We start from the raw sequence: 17318 nt of genomic DNA on the forward strand, positions 1-17318 counted from the left end.
GGCACGGCACTTACGTAGTTCATATAACCCAAGTAGATACATTTACAAAATTTAACAATACAATCATTTGTAAGTTTTGTAACAAATGTATCTACTAAATGAGCGTTATACTCATAGTCAGATCAAACTGGAAATGCCATAAATAAGAAAATTAACCTTTATGGCCCTTAGCTTTTGGTACTTTTGGGCATGTCTACAGGAAAGACGTGAACATAGTTTTGTGATTGACCCACAAAAGTACGAATTATGGTCACACATTTTAATATTCCTTTCGGCTACTACAATATTTACAATATCACTAAATTTCATTATTTGCCATAACATAAATAATATTACAAAGACTTGTCTCAAAATAAGTTTCTTTATTGGTCAACAAATAAAATGATGAAGTCGGTTAAAAATAAGTAAAGCGGCAATTATGCATTTCATACACTTACTTACTAAAGTGATAGGTGCAGAACTTTACTGCAGAAATTTGTAGAGCTATCTTATACTATTAAGAATAATAAGAAATTAACTTTATTACTGAACCGGTGAGCTCCATCTTAGGCTCTGTCTTCACTTTCCATCAGGTGTGACTAGGACCAATCGCCGATCAGTTTTTTTATAAAATAAAATAAAAATAACTTAATTTACTTATAGGAACGTACTCTTTATATTAACAGAATTCAAAAAACAATATTATATTGCTCATATATACTTAACCCTCTGCAACTGAGGTAGGATTCTTGTAATCATTCTACTGAGGAGTAGGGAATCTATCAGACAACTGACCGAAACGCCGAAACTATAGTTGGTCAAGCAGATCTTGTCAGTAGAAAAACAGCGGCAAATTTGAAAAATGTAGGCGCGAAGGAATATCGTCCCATAGAAAATTTGATTTTCCTGCCTTTTCTTACTGACAAGATTTGCTTGACCAGCTATAACAAATCGGTTTTGCGCAAGCACAACAGACAAATCTTGATTGCCGCTTTAATTTGCTTGAAAAACATGACACAGCTTCGTCGCAAGTTAAATAGAACTTCAGTTTAAGTATAATATTTTACTGAGGTGACGACTGGTAGACACTATGAAGTAATATATGTAAACAAGTATGGGGATATAATAATATTACTGACCTAACGTCCTGTGAACACGAAACATCTCTAACTCTACCTGTACGCACGCAGCAGCTGCCATTGCTGCACTCGCGCGAGGCGTGTGTCTACGCATGTACGTACAGAGAGAGAGTGATACGTCGCTAAATTGCGACGTGGTAACAACACATAGGTAGGTGTCTGTCAGACGTAACATCACAACACAGAAAGAATTTATGTAAATAGACCTTGTAGTGCGTTCCTTGCATTGGTGCATTAAGTGCATTCATATATATTTATCGTAACAAACGACATGTACTTTGAATGTTTGGCAGACAGATTTATAATCAAGAAACAGCATCTAAACTAGTTTGACGAGATACGACTTGGTCAATGTTATTATTTATAAATTACAAGTAAAACAGAAAGCTGTCATTTATTACGTTGTTATAACATCAGGGCCCAGCTCAATCAAATCTCTAATCTTATGATAAATTAGTAAGTCCGCATTGAAACCCCAAGCAAATTCAGTGTGGCTAAAATTTTGATCTTTAATTATGATATGACCCATTGGATTCAAAATAGAAAGATACAGCATCTGGTTATCCGTCTCGTTCGATATTAAATCGTCATTTGAACTTAAAATAAGTATAGGAGTGCTTATGTATTTTAATTTAAACTGCCAGTCAGGTCTTTTATAATGATGAAATTTTTTACTGGCAATCAACATCAGATAATGAATGATTGTTTTCGAGGATCCACCGGCAGGGATATATTCCTGGAGTTGTTCAGTCGACTCGACCGTTCTTGTACCTTCTTGCAAAGGACTTCCAGCAAGAAAAAATAATGGATTGTGACAAAATACATCTAAATCGTTACACAATTTAGATATGAAGTCGGAGTAATTTCCGGGTACGTGGGTACGTCTATTAGGTGCGAATTCTCTTGTGCCCAAGAGATTTATAATCCAAGTTGCTTCCATTGTTGCCATCAGCTCCATGGGGCCGCGGGTGTGTGCCATAAATGCTAGCGGAGCAAGTAAGAAAGCAATTCTAATGTATCTATTATAGTTGTGTTCAACTGAAAGCAAGACCAATAAGGCCGTCGCTCCCATCGAATGACCGATGTAATCAATCGGTTCGGTGCTGTTTCTCGTCTTCCTTATGTAATCTAATATAGCCGGTAGATCACGTTCACCGATCTCTTGCCAGGAAAAGTTCCAATATTCATCGGAGTTAAGGTTCAAACTAACATGAGCGCGCGAGTAGTAGTTACCTCTGGCATTTGCCATCCAAACATCGTGGCCCTCGTCGGATAAAATATACGGTAATGCCTTTTTCGGTCCAAGTAGTATCCAATCTGCTGAGCTGCCTAGTAGCCCATGATGAAGCAAGATTATCCGCTTCTTACTTTGGTCGTCAGTTTTCTCAAAGACTTTATTGGAACACAAACGGTGTAAAGTTAGGATATAACCATCCAAAGTGTACGTTACGTGAGTTTCGATAATCCGACCGTGAGTAGCAGCGAGCTGTGGAGTAGTCAGGATGTGCGCCGGTCTGTAAGCGTTGTCTTCACCAGTTTGAACGGCAGGTTCGCTTTGCACACTCAGTGGATTACTTCTCCTTAGAATGGATGAAAGACGGATGTTGATTGGTGACTGCTTTTTTGTGTTGTTAGTTGTTAAATGGAAAACATTGTCTATACGTGATCGTATAGATGTATACGTGGCAAGAAAAAATTCTTTGATCCCACTCATCTTATTATACATTAATTCAAAAACTGAGCCACACTTCACATGTTGATTATAATTCATAAAAATAATTATCGTGATTAACAGTATCTGCATGACAAGATTGGTTGACCGTGTGTAGTGTCTAAATGGAACTATTACCGACGGTTCCTATTTATATTATTAAAACCAGGAGCAGTATGAGTCAATGTATCTATTGTGATCCATTAAAAAGTGATGCATTGTATTAATAACATTGAATAAATAATACATTCCAACTCGAGATATATTATGTAAACAGTGCAAATAATGTTTGTAAATTAAATGACGGCCATTAATGAACGCGACCTCAATAATCAATAATGATGAGTTGACTACGAGCGAGACGCACTAAAGTTAAAACGAATTTAGGAAAAAGTCTAGTAAAAAAACTCAAATTGACCAAAAGTATGTTTAATGCGCTTATTTTTATTCATTAAGTAAAAAATAAAGTGGTTATCGAATTTTCGTATCTTAGATCATTTTTTTTTTAATTGTTATGATGATACATGCATTTCGAGATAGGTGGAATAGATGAATCAAAGATATATGTAATTCCGTATAAGATAAGTAAAGTCTAAGAAAAATGCGTACCTACTTCGGAAAATTAAGAAAAAAATATACACGAATACATGGGGCCTTTGGCCTATACTCGTGTAGATGGCGAAACCGTTTGATATTTAACAGTTTTATTTTAACACATATCAGTGAAATAACATGGGTCAAACTGGTCAAAGTCATATGGCGTCCTAAAAAGAATACCTAAAAAATATAAAATTTATTTGTCCATAATCCATATACATAAAAATTAAAATGAATAAAAATATATATAATATTTTTATTCATTATTTTTTTAGTGTAAATCCCGTGTCGAAAGATGGCAGTAAAAAACTGTGGCTACGAAATTTAGTACGACCATAACGTCAATAACCGTCTATACACTCTATTCTCTTTGGACGTACGTATGGACCCGTATGGTGGCAGGTAAATATTACCTGTACGGTTACCATCAGTTTGTCACTGACATAAACGCCGTCGAGAACGTAATTTACTTTCTATACTATACATCTCGCTCGTACTCGCATATTAGTGTAAACAAGATGTATAGAAAGTAAATTACGATCTCGATAGCGTAAATGTCAGTTTTGACACTATCAGTGACTCAAAAACTAATAAACGTTACAAACGCGAATTACAATATAAGGGCAAAAAAGAAAATGACGAAGTATAAATGTGACTAAAGATGACCTGCAAATTATACGGAAAACGAGGACGGCCAACGACTAATGGGACCAAGGAAGACCAAGACGAAAAACTGGATAAGTGCGAGTCGGGCTCGCCCACCGAGGATTCCGTAGAAATTTAATTTATTTTTTATTTTATTTATTTTTTACATATTATTATGTATAGTTTTTTAGATTTTCCCTGGACTTGCGGCCATATTCAAACTTTAAGATACGTCAAATACTAGAGATTGAAATGATATGGATTGGATATGTCAGTGTCAAACAAGTGTCAAAAGTGACGCGTTTGTTTGAAGAAACGTGTAGTGTAACGTAAACGTGCTGTTGTAGTGTAAGACGATATTACTCGTACTTGCCAAATTTCATAGTTCTAGTTCAGTCAAAATTTATAGGAAATACCCTATAAATTTTAACTTCCTTGATAGTGGCGAAATATGCGTTTTTTGCGGCATAACCGGCCTTATATTTTTTATCTTAACTTAGAAGTTTTTCTTTCACAGCTTCAAGAGACTGTAGGCCTGAGTATACCTATGGTTTTAATTTAAACTGGATACCTCCAGTCCTCCACGCGTTCCCGAGATAAAGGGTCTTGACAGATATATAGACGGACGGATGGACGGACAACAAAGTGATCCTACAAGGGTTCCGTTTTTTCCTTTGGAGGTACGGAAGCCAAAAAAAACGAATACGACATATTATGAGAGATACCAGTAGCAAAACACGACCAAAGAAGATGATGGCAAAGACTGATCAAGACGAATAAAGAACGAATGACGAAAACAGAATGATACGAAATAAGAAATAAACGAAAAACGAATGAGACGAGCAATGATGACGCCCCATAGTCATAGGCACTTATTACTGAATAAAACCACGAGAGCGCGTGGTTAGCTAACAATTCCTATGATTATCTGTGTGGAAAAAATAAATATATAGAGTTGCTCGGTGAAGTTTCTCGCCTCTCGTCCAGTTCGGGACAACTTTCTTTCCTAACGACGTAAACAATTTAAATCTAATACAATATGCAGACTGGAGATGCCACGAATATTCGGCAACTATTCGGTATTCGGCCTATTCGGCCACTTTGCCGAATATTCGGTATTCGGCCGAATGTTGCCTACTATTCGGCCGAATACCGAATATCTGTTGCACCTACTTAAAAAGAAAAATTGCACAATAAAAATAACCAAAAACGATGTAGGTATAATATATTTAGAATGTGTTCTTGGAAAGTTGTTAAATACGAAGACCATTTTTTGAGCATTTGTTTGTTAAAAACATTTTATTTTTATCATGAGTCTGATTTGTTTGACTCTATTCATTAATTCTCTTCAACAAAAATATATCTTAGCTAACGTCATCTAACGTTGAGCTTTGTTGGCGATCAGTTTTCATAATAATTATTACTCAAAATGTTCGCATGTCATGCCGAATATTCGGTATTCGGTATTTGGCCAAAACCACTATTCGGGGCATCTCTAATGCAGAGCGACTACAGGAGCGCTCCCTTCCTCCCCTAGTACCTGCGTCCTTATAAAAAATTCAACCTTATAATTCTGAGCCCGGAGTGTTAAAAAAAACTTAAGATACTTACTAGGTACTCCAGATATCGTCGCAAACTACTTAATTTATGAAGCGTATTGTGTTACTTTTAAAAATATTGGCCCTTAGTTATTGACACTGTCGATTAATTAGAACATTTATAATGTTCGTTTTAAATATAATGGAAAAGTTGGGTAATGATATTTTTACGTAAATTAAGTAAATGCTCATAATTATTTTACCTGATGCCTAAAAGCAAAAGAATTATAGAACTTGTCTACAAAATCTCGCTTACTCACGTTGCACAATGTGCTTTTTTCATTTCTCATGTTTCGAAAGTAACTATGAAGCGAGTTGAAAGTGATACGTTTCGGCCATAGTGAGTCTCTCGCTCGTATATTAACAATAACACTAGGGTCTACTTTTTTTCTAACTAACCTTATGGATTTTAAGTATTTTAAGGTTACGTAGGCATACCTAGAAGAGCAATGCGTCAAGTACTAACACGTTTCAATGTTTAATACCCCTGGCCTATTTTACTGTAGATGACATGGATTTTTGGATACAGAGTACCACATAGAGTACACACAGTACCAAATACCACAGACAGAGATAAAAAGTTATGAAAGGGTGTTGATGGAAATGTTACCCAGCCTGCATTGTTAAAAATAAATGCGTATTTACTCGTAATTTACATTTGTACATTACGAGTACAAAAGAGTCGTCAAGTTACCATAGCTTATATTAAATTACAGAATAGTAGTAAAGTATATGTGTAAACGAACACAACAGATAGGTACCGTCGACTCATGCAAAATGCAGCGGCGCACCTACCCCTCCTATTTCATGCCTCCCGTTTATCCCCCCATTTATAAATGATTCCGGCTCAATTTCGTTGGCGCTCGCTCGCCGGAATACTGTTTGACTTGTGCACGAACTGGACTTCGCTGGACCTGGGAGATCTAACGTGTTACGGTAGTTAAGCTTGTGTACCTAATAAACTTGAAGAGGTTTAGGTGTTAGACATCACACAAAGGTGCTCATACTTGTGGAACCTTTCCTTCAAATTAACTTTAACATAGTAACCCTTCATATTGAGGCCGGAAAGTTCCGTGAATGTGATTATAATTATTTTCAAATGACCGATGTCTTGCCTTCTAAACAAAATATGGGTTCTAGAAACACAAGTAATAATAATAATCATCAACAGAAACTTCACGAACCAGTTTACAATGATAGCTAATTCATTAACAGCCAAAGTGTATGCAGACGGTACACAACAATAAAATTATAATTAGCCTAAGCATTATAGTTATATAGGCCACATCGTTATATTACGGATATAAAAAAAGATAAGACCGCGTTTTATATGTCCGATTTTTGATACAAGGTCAGTGTTGACACTATTAGTGACTAGTAGTACTAGTACGGGCAGGTCATGTAGTTATTTACATAGATAATGATAAATCTTTCTCGCGAGCAACTACTACATATATTTGCAGAGTAACCGCAAGGTTTTAGTTACAAACAGTAATTAATCTTCAACACAATTAATTGACATCTCAACTTTTTTGTTACTAAGTAGCTGCACAAGTTATTGAACATTAATACATGTAGTATTTTTTCTAACGATAAGATAGTCAATTTCTAGTTAAAAGTCAAATAAGAACGCGGCATTTCCAGGCATCTCAAGCGCGATGTTGCCCCCTCGCTCCCAAATTAAGCATATGGAACTGTTGCATACTCGTGAAATCAAATTCAAAGGTTTCTTTATAAATTGTTAATTAATTTTCCATGTTCAAATCGTATTTAAGAGCCAACAGGAGTGGTCATTTCTCCATACAAACGTACTCGACTGTTTCCTCCGTGGGTTTTGAAGCTAGAGCAATATTTTTTTCAACACAGATTAATATTGTCAATATCTGTGTCGGACCGTTTTGCTTTTTTTGATATTTTTGTTTTTTAAGGCGTTAGAGCCTTTCAAAAATGGCCAAAATGGCCTAATTTACTATGCCGCAATGAGAGGCGTGGTATTCAAAACTGATATCAATTAGCCAAAAAATCAAAACGGTCCGACACAGATAATTTCATAATTATTTGGATTTCCAAATTTGGTTACGATTGGTTAAGTTTTGGAGGAGGAAACAGTCGAGTACGAAACCTCGATTTTTGAGATTTTAACGCAGGATTTTTCGCCTTGTTCTTATCGCACTAGTTTTAGGAGCCGCTTCCGTTAGTGAGACGGGTATATTTACCTAAAATATTTAAACCTCGGCTCCTGTTTCATCTTAAAGTCAATTTAAACTACATTAAATTGGTTTCGTAAACGCTCGAAAACTCGAGGTAGGAAAATAATACTAAAACCTAATTGTCAAGACACATTGTTTGCCCCAGTAGCCATGGGTGAGAGTAGTAAATAGTAAATACGCGGATCCACCATCAAATCGGATTATTCTACTGCCCACCGGAGTGCAACCTGAGCGCACCGGCTTTGATTCATCAATCCCTCTCCGGTATCAAGCATTACTAAATTATTGCACACAGCTACCAACTACATATTTCACTAATTGCTATGAGTACAGTCACCAGTAATAATATGTTACTCTCCGAATGCCGCAAAAATATATGACACGCTCTTATGGCTTTACAAATAAGATCGTGTCATATATTTTTGCGGCCTTCGTTGTATAACATACTATTGCAGGTGACTGTACGAGTACAAAGGAATTTGTTTAATTACTGTTGATATCACATTTCTATAACAAAGCTAGACAAATAAGCGTATAGGTAATAAGAAATCATCACGTTTAATCATATTACAAAATACTATTAAGGTGATTTCAGTATTACTTTTGACTCTAGCTTAGCTGATTAGCTAGATTGAAAATATCCTTTTATATAAAGACAGACAGAAAAACTACAATGTCAATCCTACACCCAAAAGTTAGTAAGTACTTAAGGTGACGGTAGAGGTGGGTAAATTTTCAGATTCTGTCAATTTACCCCATTTCACACACAAGCGCACTTCACGCACACTACCTCACTTTACTGGGACAGGTCACTGACCCATCAAGTTTTTTTTAAGATAGCGTTTTGAGTTTAGTGGCCTCCTTTTAGGAAAAGCGTTCCATTGAAAGAAGAAAGAGAAACAATACATTTAATCTTGCTTTCCTTGTCTGTTCATGTCACACGTGACGTATTTAAATTCTAATAATTCATTTGGTTGTTGACAATTTTCTACATTATGGCTTTGTCGAGATACGCGTTTTCTAAAGTTAAACCGAATAAAACCAGATGTCATTAAGTCAGATGTAAAATTTTATTTACTACTCTATACGACTTTTCATAAGGCTCAAAATCAATTAAATGAGAATTTAAATAAATAAAGTTCCGGCAGGGTGCAAAATTTAATTAAGGCGGACAAAATAAAATTTGAAAATATATGGAAACAGTGTTGGCTAATGTACCCCTTTTGTTTCACTATTAAAATAATACAATTAAAATAAAAAATATTATACCGGTATTCCACCGGTATTATTTCAGTGCTGAAGCGATTATCTTCGATCGTAGCCTTGATAATGTAGGTGTTGATAGTTACTTACGGCGGTAGGAGCGGCAATGAACCCCGTGCAGAGTAGAACGTGAGGTGCGTTGGGATAAGTGCACATATCTACTTATAATTCTTTGGCTGGTTGGTAACCCTCTATATTTTATTTTTTGTTTTACTGTTATTAGGTTAAGGGAGTTTTAGGGAGTGAAAAAAAAATGATTTTCGTTTTATGCGCTCGCGTGATTGCCGATGGATTATAATTAGACAAAAGAACTTGTTTTTCACGCATCGAATGTAGATCCCTATGACACTTCCTCCAAGTCTTCTCCAATAATGTTTATACCGTATTTTAATTACCTACCTTAAATGTTACATTTCTAAATATTTTTTTTGTGCTATACATACTTCAAAAAAATCGCTGGAGCGTGCGAATTGCAATTCCGGCTCGTACCAATGAGTTTTTCGGAACTTATGTACGAAATATCATTTGATATTTACCAGTCGCTTTTCGGTGAAGGAAAACATCGTGAGAAAACCGAACTAATCCCAATAAGAGCCTAGTTTACCCCCTATGGGTTGGAAGGTCAGATGGCAGTCGCTTTCATAAAAATTAGTGCCCACGCCAATTTATGGGATTAATTGCCAAGCGGACCCCAGGCTTCCATGAGCCGTGTCAAAATGCCGGGACAACGCGAGGAAGATGATGATGATGTGACACATACTTCCAAAAAAATCTACAAATATTTTACGTGACAACTGCTTATAAGTAAATATTATGTAGGTACACTTATAAAGTATAAAGTAGAAAATATCTTATAGGTACATAATATAAAAACCGATCATGTACGAGTAGGATTCACTATGGGTTCCACAGTTACACATTTTTATTGCATATTTTTTGTTTAAGACCAACTCACCTATTATAGGACATAGGTCTTCCATTAATCTTTTGGCGTTGAACTATTTTTTGTATATGTATTTATGTAATACAATTCTGAGTTAGGTTATGGTACATTTTTGCTCACCTACTTATAATTATGTATTATATCTGATATGTCACATGATACCAAAAATCGCCGCAAAGTTAAAAGTTCATTTATTTACGTTACTCATCTTCGGATCACCGACTTACTACTTCCTTACTTGACATATGTGTACTAAATTTCAATTGAACTAGTCCAGTAGTTACGGTGAAAATTGGCTTTAACAAAATGGCAGACACACGAGTGATCTTATAAGGGAGATTATTTTCCTTGAGTGAATGGTATGCATTTACCCCAATGCACCTCACGTTCCACGCGGCGCGGCGTAATCTGGCCACTATTTCACCACGGTGACAGGTACGACAAAACATCGCTGTTATTGACGCCATAGGCATCCATGGACTACAGTTACCGCTAACACTGATTTAAACTTTCACGATTTTTACACATTATTAAATTGTACAACGGAACCGCAAAACGTTCAAGCGGATAAACAAGACCAAGTGCGGGTAGTTCGAAAAACTCGCGCGGTTAGAAGATGCTGATGTCAACTTAAGCCAGTCTTCTCCGAGACCACGGGGACAACGCCGTCCTCGAAACGTCGGAGGTAAATCTTAAAACTTAGATACGCGATTAAGTCCCGTTGTACAATTTAATAATACAGTTACCGCTTACCATCGGGCGGGCCGTATTCGTGTTTGCCACCGTCATTGTACCTATTATTAAAAAAAAAACTTTATTATATCGGATAAAACAGACATTTCTCTCGCAAAAAAATCTTGTGACAATTGTCACAAGATTTTTCAAAGAATTTTCGGTAAGTCTTGACAGGAAATGAGTTCTGTGTCGCAATTTCGATACAGTTGCCGTGTTTCTTGTGACAATTGTCATTAGCTTCGCAAAATAAGAATTTTTTAGTGGCAATATAATGGAGTTTATTTATTTATTAAAATGTTGGTGGCAAACAAGCACATCGCCCGTCCGATGGTAAGCGGTTACCGTAGCCTATGGAGGCCTGTGACGTCAGCAACAGTGATGTCGACAACTGTCGCACCTGTCACCGTGGTCGTGGTGAAATAGGGGCCAGTAAGTACCTAATAATCGCAGTGATCTTAAGTGTCACAGACCCTACTGGCGCTTAAGTCCTTTATGACAATTTCTGCCTATTTTAAATTGTTCAAAAAAAAAAGAAACCGAATAATTATATCGGACTACCGAATTTTCACGAGAATCAGTTGAGAAATGTGATATGCAAAGGAGAAGAATTCGGACATACGAAAGCATTTTTGCCCAAGTTGAAACGGAGACCTTCGCCAACGCTCGGTCAATGATGGTTTAGGTAGAGCTAGCTGCAGAGAAAAGGTACCACCCCTGCATACAATTATCTATCTGGTCGGACCTTTTCTCTGCAGCTGACTGTACACCTATAAAAATGGTTGTCCCTGCTGTAATTTTATACCGGTACCGTACTTTGTATTTCAACCGGTATAGTTTTACCTTCAAAACGAACCGGTATTGATAAATAATAACGGTACCATACCGCTTATACCGTAAAGAAAGCATGATGCAGTCTCTGCTTTGCACAATTATTGTGTGGACAAAATTCTTATAATCACCGAAACATACATACCTACGCACATAATGTCATTGAAATAAAACATTGTTATTTTATAGTAAATTTATATAATACTCGATATATACACATAACAATAACCAGACCGCAGCGGTATTAGCCTGTAAGCTTCATCTCTTGTCTCCAAATCCGCAAAAACTAGTTAGTACTAAATGCTGGTCTTGCTGTTATTTTATTCTTGAAGATTATGGCTTGTTTCTTGATTATTGAGAACAGCACGTAATCGCACACATATAGACGGAACGAACGGCAACAAAGTAGGTGTAGACACTAAGACTTTCAGGTATTAAACGAATTACGCTTCGTATTAATAGGTAAGTAATATTTAAATGAATATATAATATTCTCTAACGTAAATACAAGATTACAATTGACATCAAATGTCATTGACGTACAGAAGTCATATACTTTTTTTTAATGACGCAAAATTGATACCAGCATAATGAAAATCAATCCCAATCAGTAAAACGAGTCTTTAAACTTTTTTCATTTTAAGCGGGTTTTGAAGGAACAAGTTACTTAAATTCAATTGTAATCGTATTGTTTTAGGATAGTTTACTGCTGTTTTCGATCGTTACGACCTGTAAATAACAACAAATCAAATTTTAAATAAATTAATTTACCCTATTTTTTGAAATACAATTTATCTACTGGTATACATTTTCGTATGCGTATATGATGAAATGTCTAAATAATGTCAAAAACGAGCTACGACGAAGTACACGTCTGCTTCGATCCAAGGCCAGCGGCCATCTGACCCGAAGAAGAATTTTGAGTGATGTCGTCAATGTATGGAAATTGTACGAAAGTTTACATTTGGGATTGAATTTCTGTGTTGTATTTGTGAGTAAAAATATAAGTAGATAATAATTTGTTAGTTTAGTTATCTAGCTTTCAAAATCACACAACAACTCAATTACTGTTAAAGGCAAAACTGTAATGCGTGTTGCTCAAACGGAACTCCATATTTTGATTTTTGGATACTTTTAGTGTCGATTTGTAGAGAATTACAGCAAATAAAAAATATTATGCCGTGAAGAGCCGGTACACGGCTTCTTCGTGAACAAATTTACGTATAATTTAATGCAGTTATTAAACATTTCTTGAACAAATTGATTGCACAAAGTGAGCTCTAAATCGAAAACGTCATATACCGTCCCCTTAAGTAAACTTTATTTGCGTAAAATGTGGTTAACAAAAGGTCTTAAATATTACAAATTGAAAAAGTATCACACATTTAGCTGAATTGCAGCATGCCAAATATTATACACCTGATACCTAAAATCTCCTGCAATATATGTACACAAGCTTATATACAATTAATATATCTAAGAGTTGAGTGCAAGAAAAACATGAATTTAAATACATTAATAATTCAATACTGGAGCCTAATTTCTGGTTCACTCTGAACGGACGGTGACGACTGGACTAAACGTAGGCCAACCACATCCAGATATGAATATAAAAAACAACTCTAGCATCACTCCAAGCAAAGGTTGTCTGGAAGAGATCGCTTAATAGCGATAGGACTGACTGTTGTTCGGTACCTACATTACTTAATTGTAAAATTTTCTATGTAGGCAAATCTTTATTGGTGCAGTAAATAATATTCATCATTATTTGTACCTACGTCTTTCCATATCTCGGAACCCGGACCTTTGGGAGGCGTGCGTGGGGCCGAAATCAACAGCGCAGAGGCCCTTTAAGACAAATTAGTTTGAAAGCAAAGGATACACGTGGCGTGGCGGATATCATCCCCGAGCACACAATATGATACATCCGGTGATGGTCCCTGCCAGGTGCAAAGACTATTGCAATGCAGTACTACGGCAGCGAATTAATTATTATGATCCCAAGGATTATGAAGTGAGTGTTGGTTGATAAAGTCCTTGTTGATAGGAGACAACATTATGTTCTCACAACTTTTGTGCACGACAAAGTGCATGTAAGAAATGTAATAAATAATAATCTGAATTTGGCTAGCATGCCAATGTCATGCATGCTAGTGACATGATAATAAAGGCGAATTATACCGTTTTTTGATTATTTTCGACAATTTAATAATATCGCTACTGTTCAACCCACAGGTTTAATGTTTTCATGCTGTCTTAACACAACTCTGTAGTGTACTTGTTTATGAATTATTTGTATATAAGTACGTATAAAATACATGTAAAACAAGAAAGAGCTCCGCTGCTTAACACTTCAAAATTGGAATCCCGATCTACTATCCAAAGTTTGTTTGTTTCGAGTCTAAACTTTAATTGCGACTGAGTGCAATCTTAAATTATACTCCCTTAAAGTTTGGGCGTTGCATTACTTCGAACTCATTCTAGACGTTCTAGAGATGATTTAACCTAATTATACGCTTCTATTCAGGCAATAAGCAAATCTAACTATATCTTTATATTGATAAAGAAATGTTATACAAAATAGATATCCTTTTTTATTATAAAACTCAATTGTTTCTTTTTACTATAAAGTTCTAAGGATGGTGAGATAAATAAAAGAATGAACAAGTAAATTAATAGTAGTTTATGCAACAGTGATATAATAAGGGTACTTAAAATTCAAGGGTCGAAGTTACAAAACGAGACGTAGTCGAGTTTTGTAAAAAAAGACCCGAGAATTTTAAGAACCAATTATGAGCTGTTGCATACATTACTTTTTCTATGACAGCTGCAGCAAAAAAAAAAAAAAAAAAAGAGTTATTATTAAAAAAAAAGAGTTATTATTAAAAAAAAAAGAGTTATTATTTAAAAAAAATTGAGTTATTATTTAAAAAAAAAAAGAGTTATTATTGTAAATGAAAACATACCTCTTTCAATCAAGATGATCGGAACTTGTATCTTTAAAAAAAATAAAGCAGTTGTATTATACTCATAAGATGACTGCTAGCAGTCATCTTATGAGCCTATAGACAAAGCATTCAAATGACATTGCTTTAGATATCACTGTCAGTCATTTAATTGACACATTTAAGTGCTGGAGTAGAAAAAAGATAAAATGTTACAGTGCAACAAATAACAAGAAAAACTAAATAAGAAAATTTAAAGGGTCAATTCAAAATAAAAAGCAACTCCATCTTGACATGGTGGTATCGTCTGATAGTCACCATATTGTTCTAATAGGTTTTCGATAGTTTACAATCGATAATATATCTGTATTTTTTCCAAAATGATGGCCTTAAAGTTTCGGAGATAAGAGGATGGTCAATACCTACTTGTTCGCCTTTTTGAGATCGTCACAACGATTCTTTTCGAACGATAGATATATCTTGCGTTACTTATGTTTTTAATTTTCAAGTTTACCCCCCAAAAGAGCACAGTGGTTTAAACATTCTAGATTTTATTCCAAAGAGTTATGTTATGAGTTTATTACATTTTCTTGACACTTTAAGTACACTAGCCTAGGTGCTGGTGAAAACATTTTACTTAACTGCCTTTTACACTGTAGCTTTATTTTGCCCGCACCGTGACGTTCATCCTACTTTTGATTGTTTCGGTATAAAGTTGATACTATTTATATGCGCTACATTTTCAACGCATTACACATAGATACAGTCAGTATCATATAGATAATAGTCACGGCCAGACAAGCCAAATATATCGGAGTATTTACAAAAAAAAAATCTATGTGTCTGTCTGCCCCCTTTATTAGTTTAATGCCTGCATTATTATTGTAAACGGTATGTTAAGTATATGTAATTTTAGTACCTGAGTCAATGCAAGTGGTGTTTACCTTTAAGTAATTGTTACGCTTAGCATAATTACTCAAAACGTTGTTCTTGTACTTTACAGTGTAAACAATTGTTGGTGAACCAATAAATAAATATAAATACAAATACAAATAGCACCGCAATGTCCGAAGCGTATACACCCGTTCTGACCTATTTTATTTTGTTTTATAAATTAACTTTTTAATACTATTGAAATCGGGGTATTCACTTTATTTTATTTTACTTATTTCGTGTTCAGTATTGTTCCTACATAAAGGGTTTGAGCTGAGAATATATAAATGTAGGTAAAATTAATCCAGATTTAGATAAAAACTATTTGATGGTTATCTATGTACCTATGGAGTCCAATTCTGATGTGTCCGTTTAATCTCCTCTATCATTGTCATTTCTTCGATACATAATGAACATAACACCCTATTTTCCACATACAATTTTATTGTTAATAAAAACAGATATATTTATACTCCAATTAATGATTTATTGTTATTTAAGTTATTTTAACCGTACAAATGTAATAACCACCTATCATTAATTACCTACCAGCTTAAAATGGCCCTTGGGTGAATATTGAATATAATATAACCTAGGGGAGGGAGAATGGAACGAACGGCTAGGATGTAATTGGATCGACACGCCGAACCAAATTAGTTAGTAAAATATGCATAGCATTATAAGGTTTGCCTTATTTGCCCAGCCATTATTAGGCGCTTTTAATTATTCAAATGTTTTGGAGTGAACCGAGGGGAGATTTGGCTTGATAAAAAACGGCGTAGCTAGTTTCTATAGATGTCTCTATAGACAACAAATTTAATAATATATAGTTTTTTGAAATAAATAATTTTATTTCTGTATATCTCTACCGTATTCGAACAAATGCTTATAAGATGTCACAGCGATACGATACCGATCTGTCAGTGTGAACAGTGTCGTTTTTGGTTGACGAAATGTTACTTTTAAATGCCGTCTGTATAGCATAGTAGTACACTCGCCAATAGATAGAACGCCTTTATGTTCCTAGAGTCCGGCCATGTCAAGTCACACGCCTGGGTACCTCAGCCTCCATACGCCAGGGTTCATGTTGAATGTGTCACGACCATACATTGTCACTAATGTCACTGCTAAGGTAGACGCCAGGGTACCTCACCCTCCACACGCCAGGGTTCATGTTGAATGTGTCACGACACATGATGTGTGTGTTGAATGTGTGACATTGGGTTAGTTCCCGATTCGCCGGAAAGTAAACCCGGCGAAACAGGAATCCGGCGAATCGGGAACTAACCTCACTAATGTCGCTAAGGTAAAAGTGCTCTAGAGCCAAGTCAGTGCAAATGTTGCGTGGTCAGACTGTTTCAATAAGATAAGATAATATAAACAAAAAACTTACCATTTTATAACTTTGTAGGTCCTTGGCTGAGTCACAGAGTCACCAATGTTTTATCACTAGGTAAGTAATTGTGTATTTATAATCAATCCTATATCTTACACAATAATTATATTAAAAATTGACTTATCTGTTTTGACGTGTTTGACATAAAATCACCAAATTTAGTACTAAACAGTTCAGAAAGTATATAAAACTGTAGTCTATGGTGGTTATAACTTAGGCTGGACTCTCACTTCCGGAATGTATCTGAATTCAGATTCTTACCTAATTCAGAAATATTTACCTATCACATGTAAACATTCCGATTGATCATTTATCTCACGAACGTGAGATAGCTCACTTTCTCATACGAATGTCAATGGCAAATTCATAATATGATACCGGCATGTGTGTGCTCGT

At 35.4% G+C, this 17318-nt stretch overlaps 1 protein-coding gene across 1 annotated transcript; it reads right to left on the reverse strand.

Annotated features, from left to right (window-relative positions):
• Positions 1 to 1507: 1507 nt before the first annotated feature.
• Positions 1508 to 2832, reverse strand: LOC134661809 (lipase 3-like). Its single transcript, XM_063518002.1, has one exon. It carries the CDS (start codon positions 2830 to 2832, stop codon positions 1516 to 1518), a length of 1317 nt encoding a protein of 438 aa, XP_063374072.1. The 3' UTR covers positions 1508 to 1515.
• Positions 2833 to 17318: the final 14486 nt, after the last annotated feature.

Source organism: Cydia amplana, chromosome Z (assembly GCF_948474715.1).
Source record: "Cydia amplana chromosome Z, ilCydAmpl1.1, whole genome shotgun sequence".
NCBI classification, from domain to species: domain Eukaryota; kingdom Metazoa; phylum Arthropoda; class Insecta; order Lepidoptera; family Tortricidae; genus Cydia; species Cydia amplana.

What these genes read in the sequence shown, in the direction of transcription:
- LOC134661809 (XM_063518002.1), bottom strand. Translation starts at nt 2,832, where the DNA reads ATGAGTGGGATCAAAGAATTTTTTCTTGCCACGTATACATCTATACGA.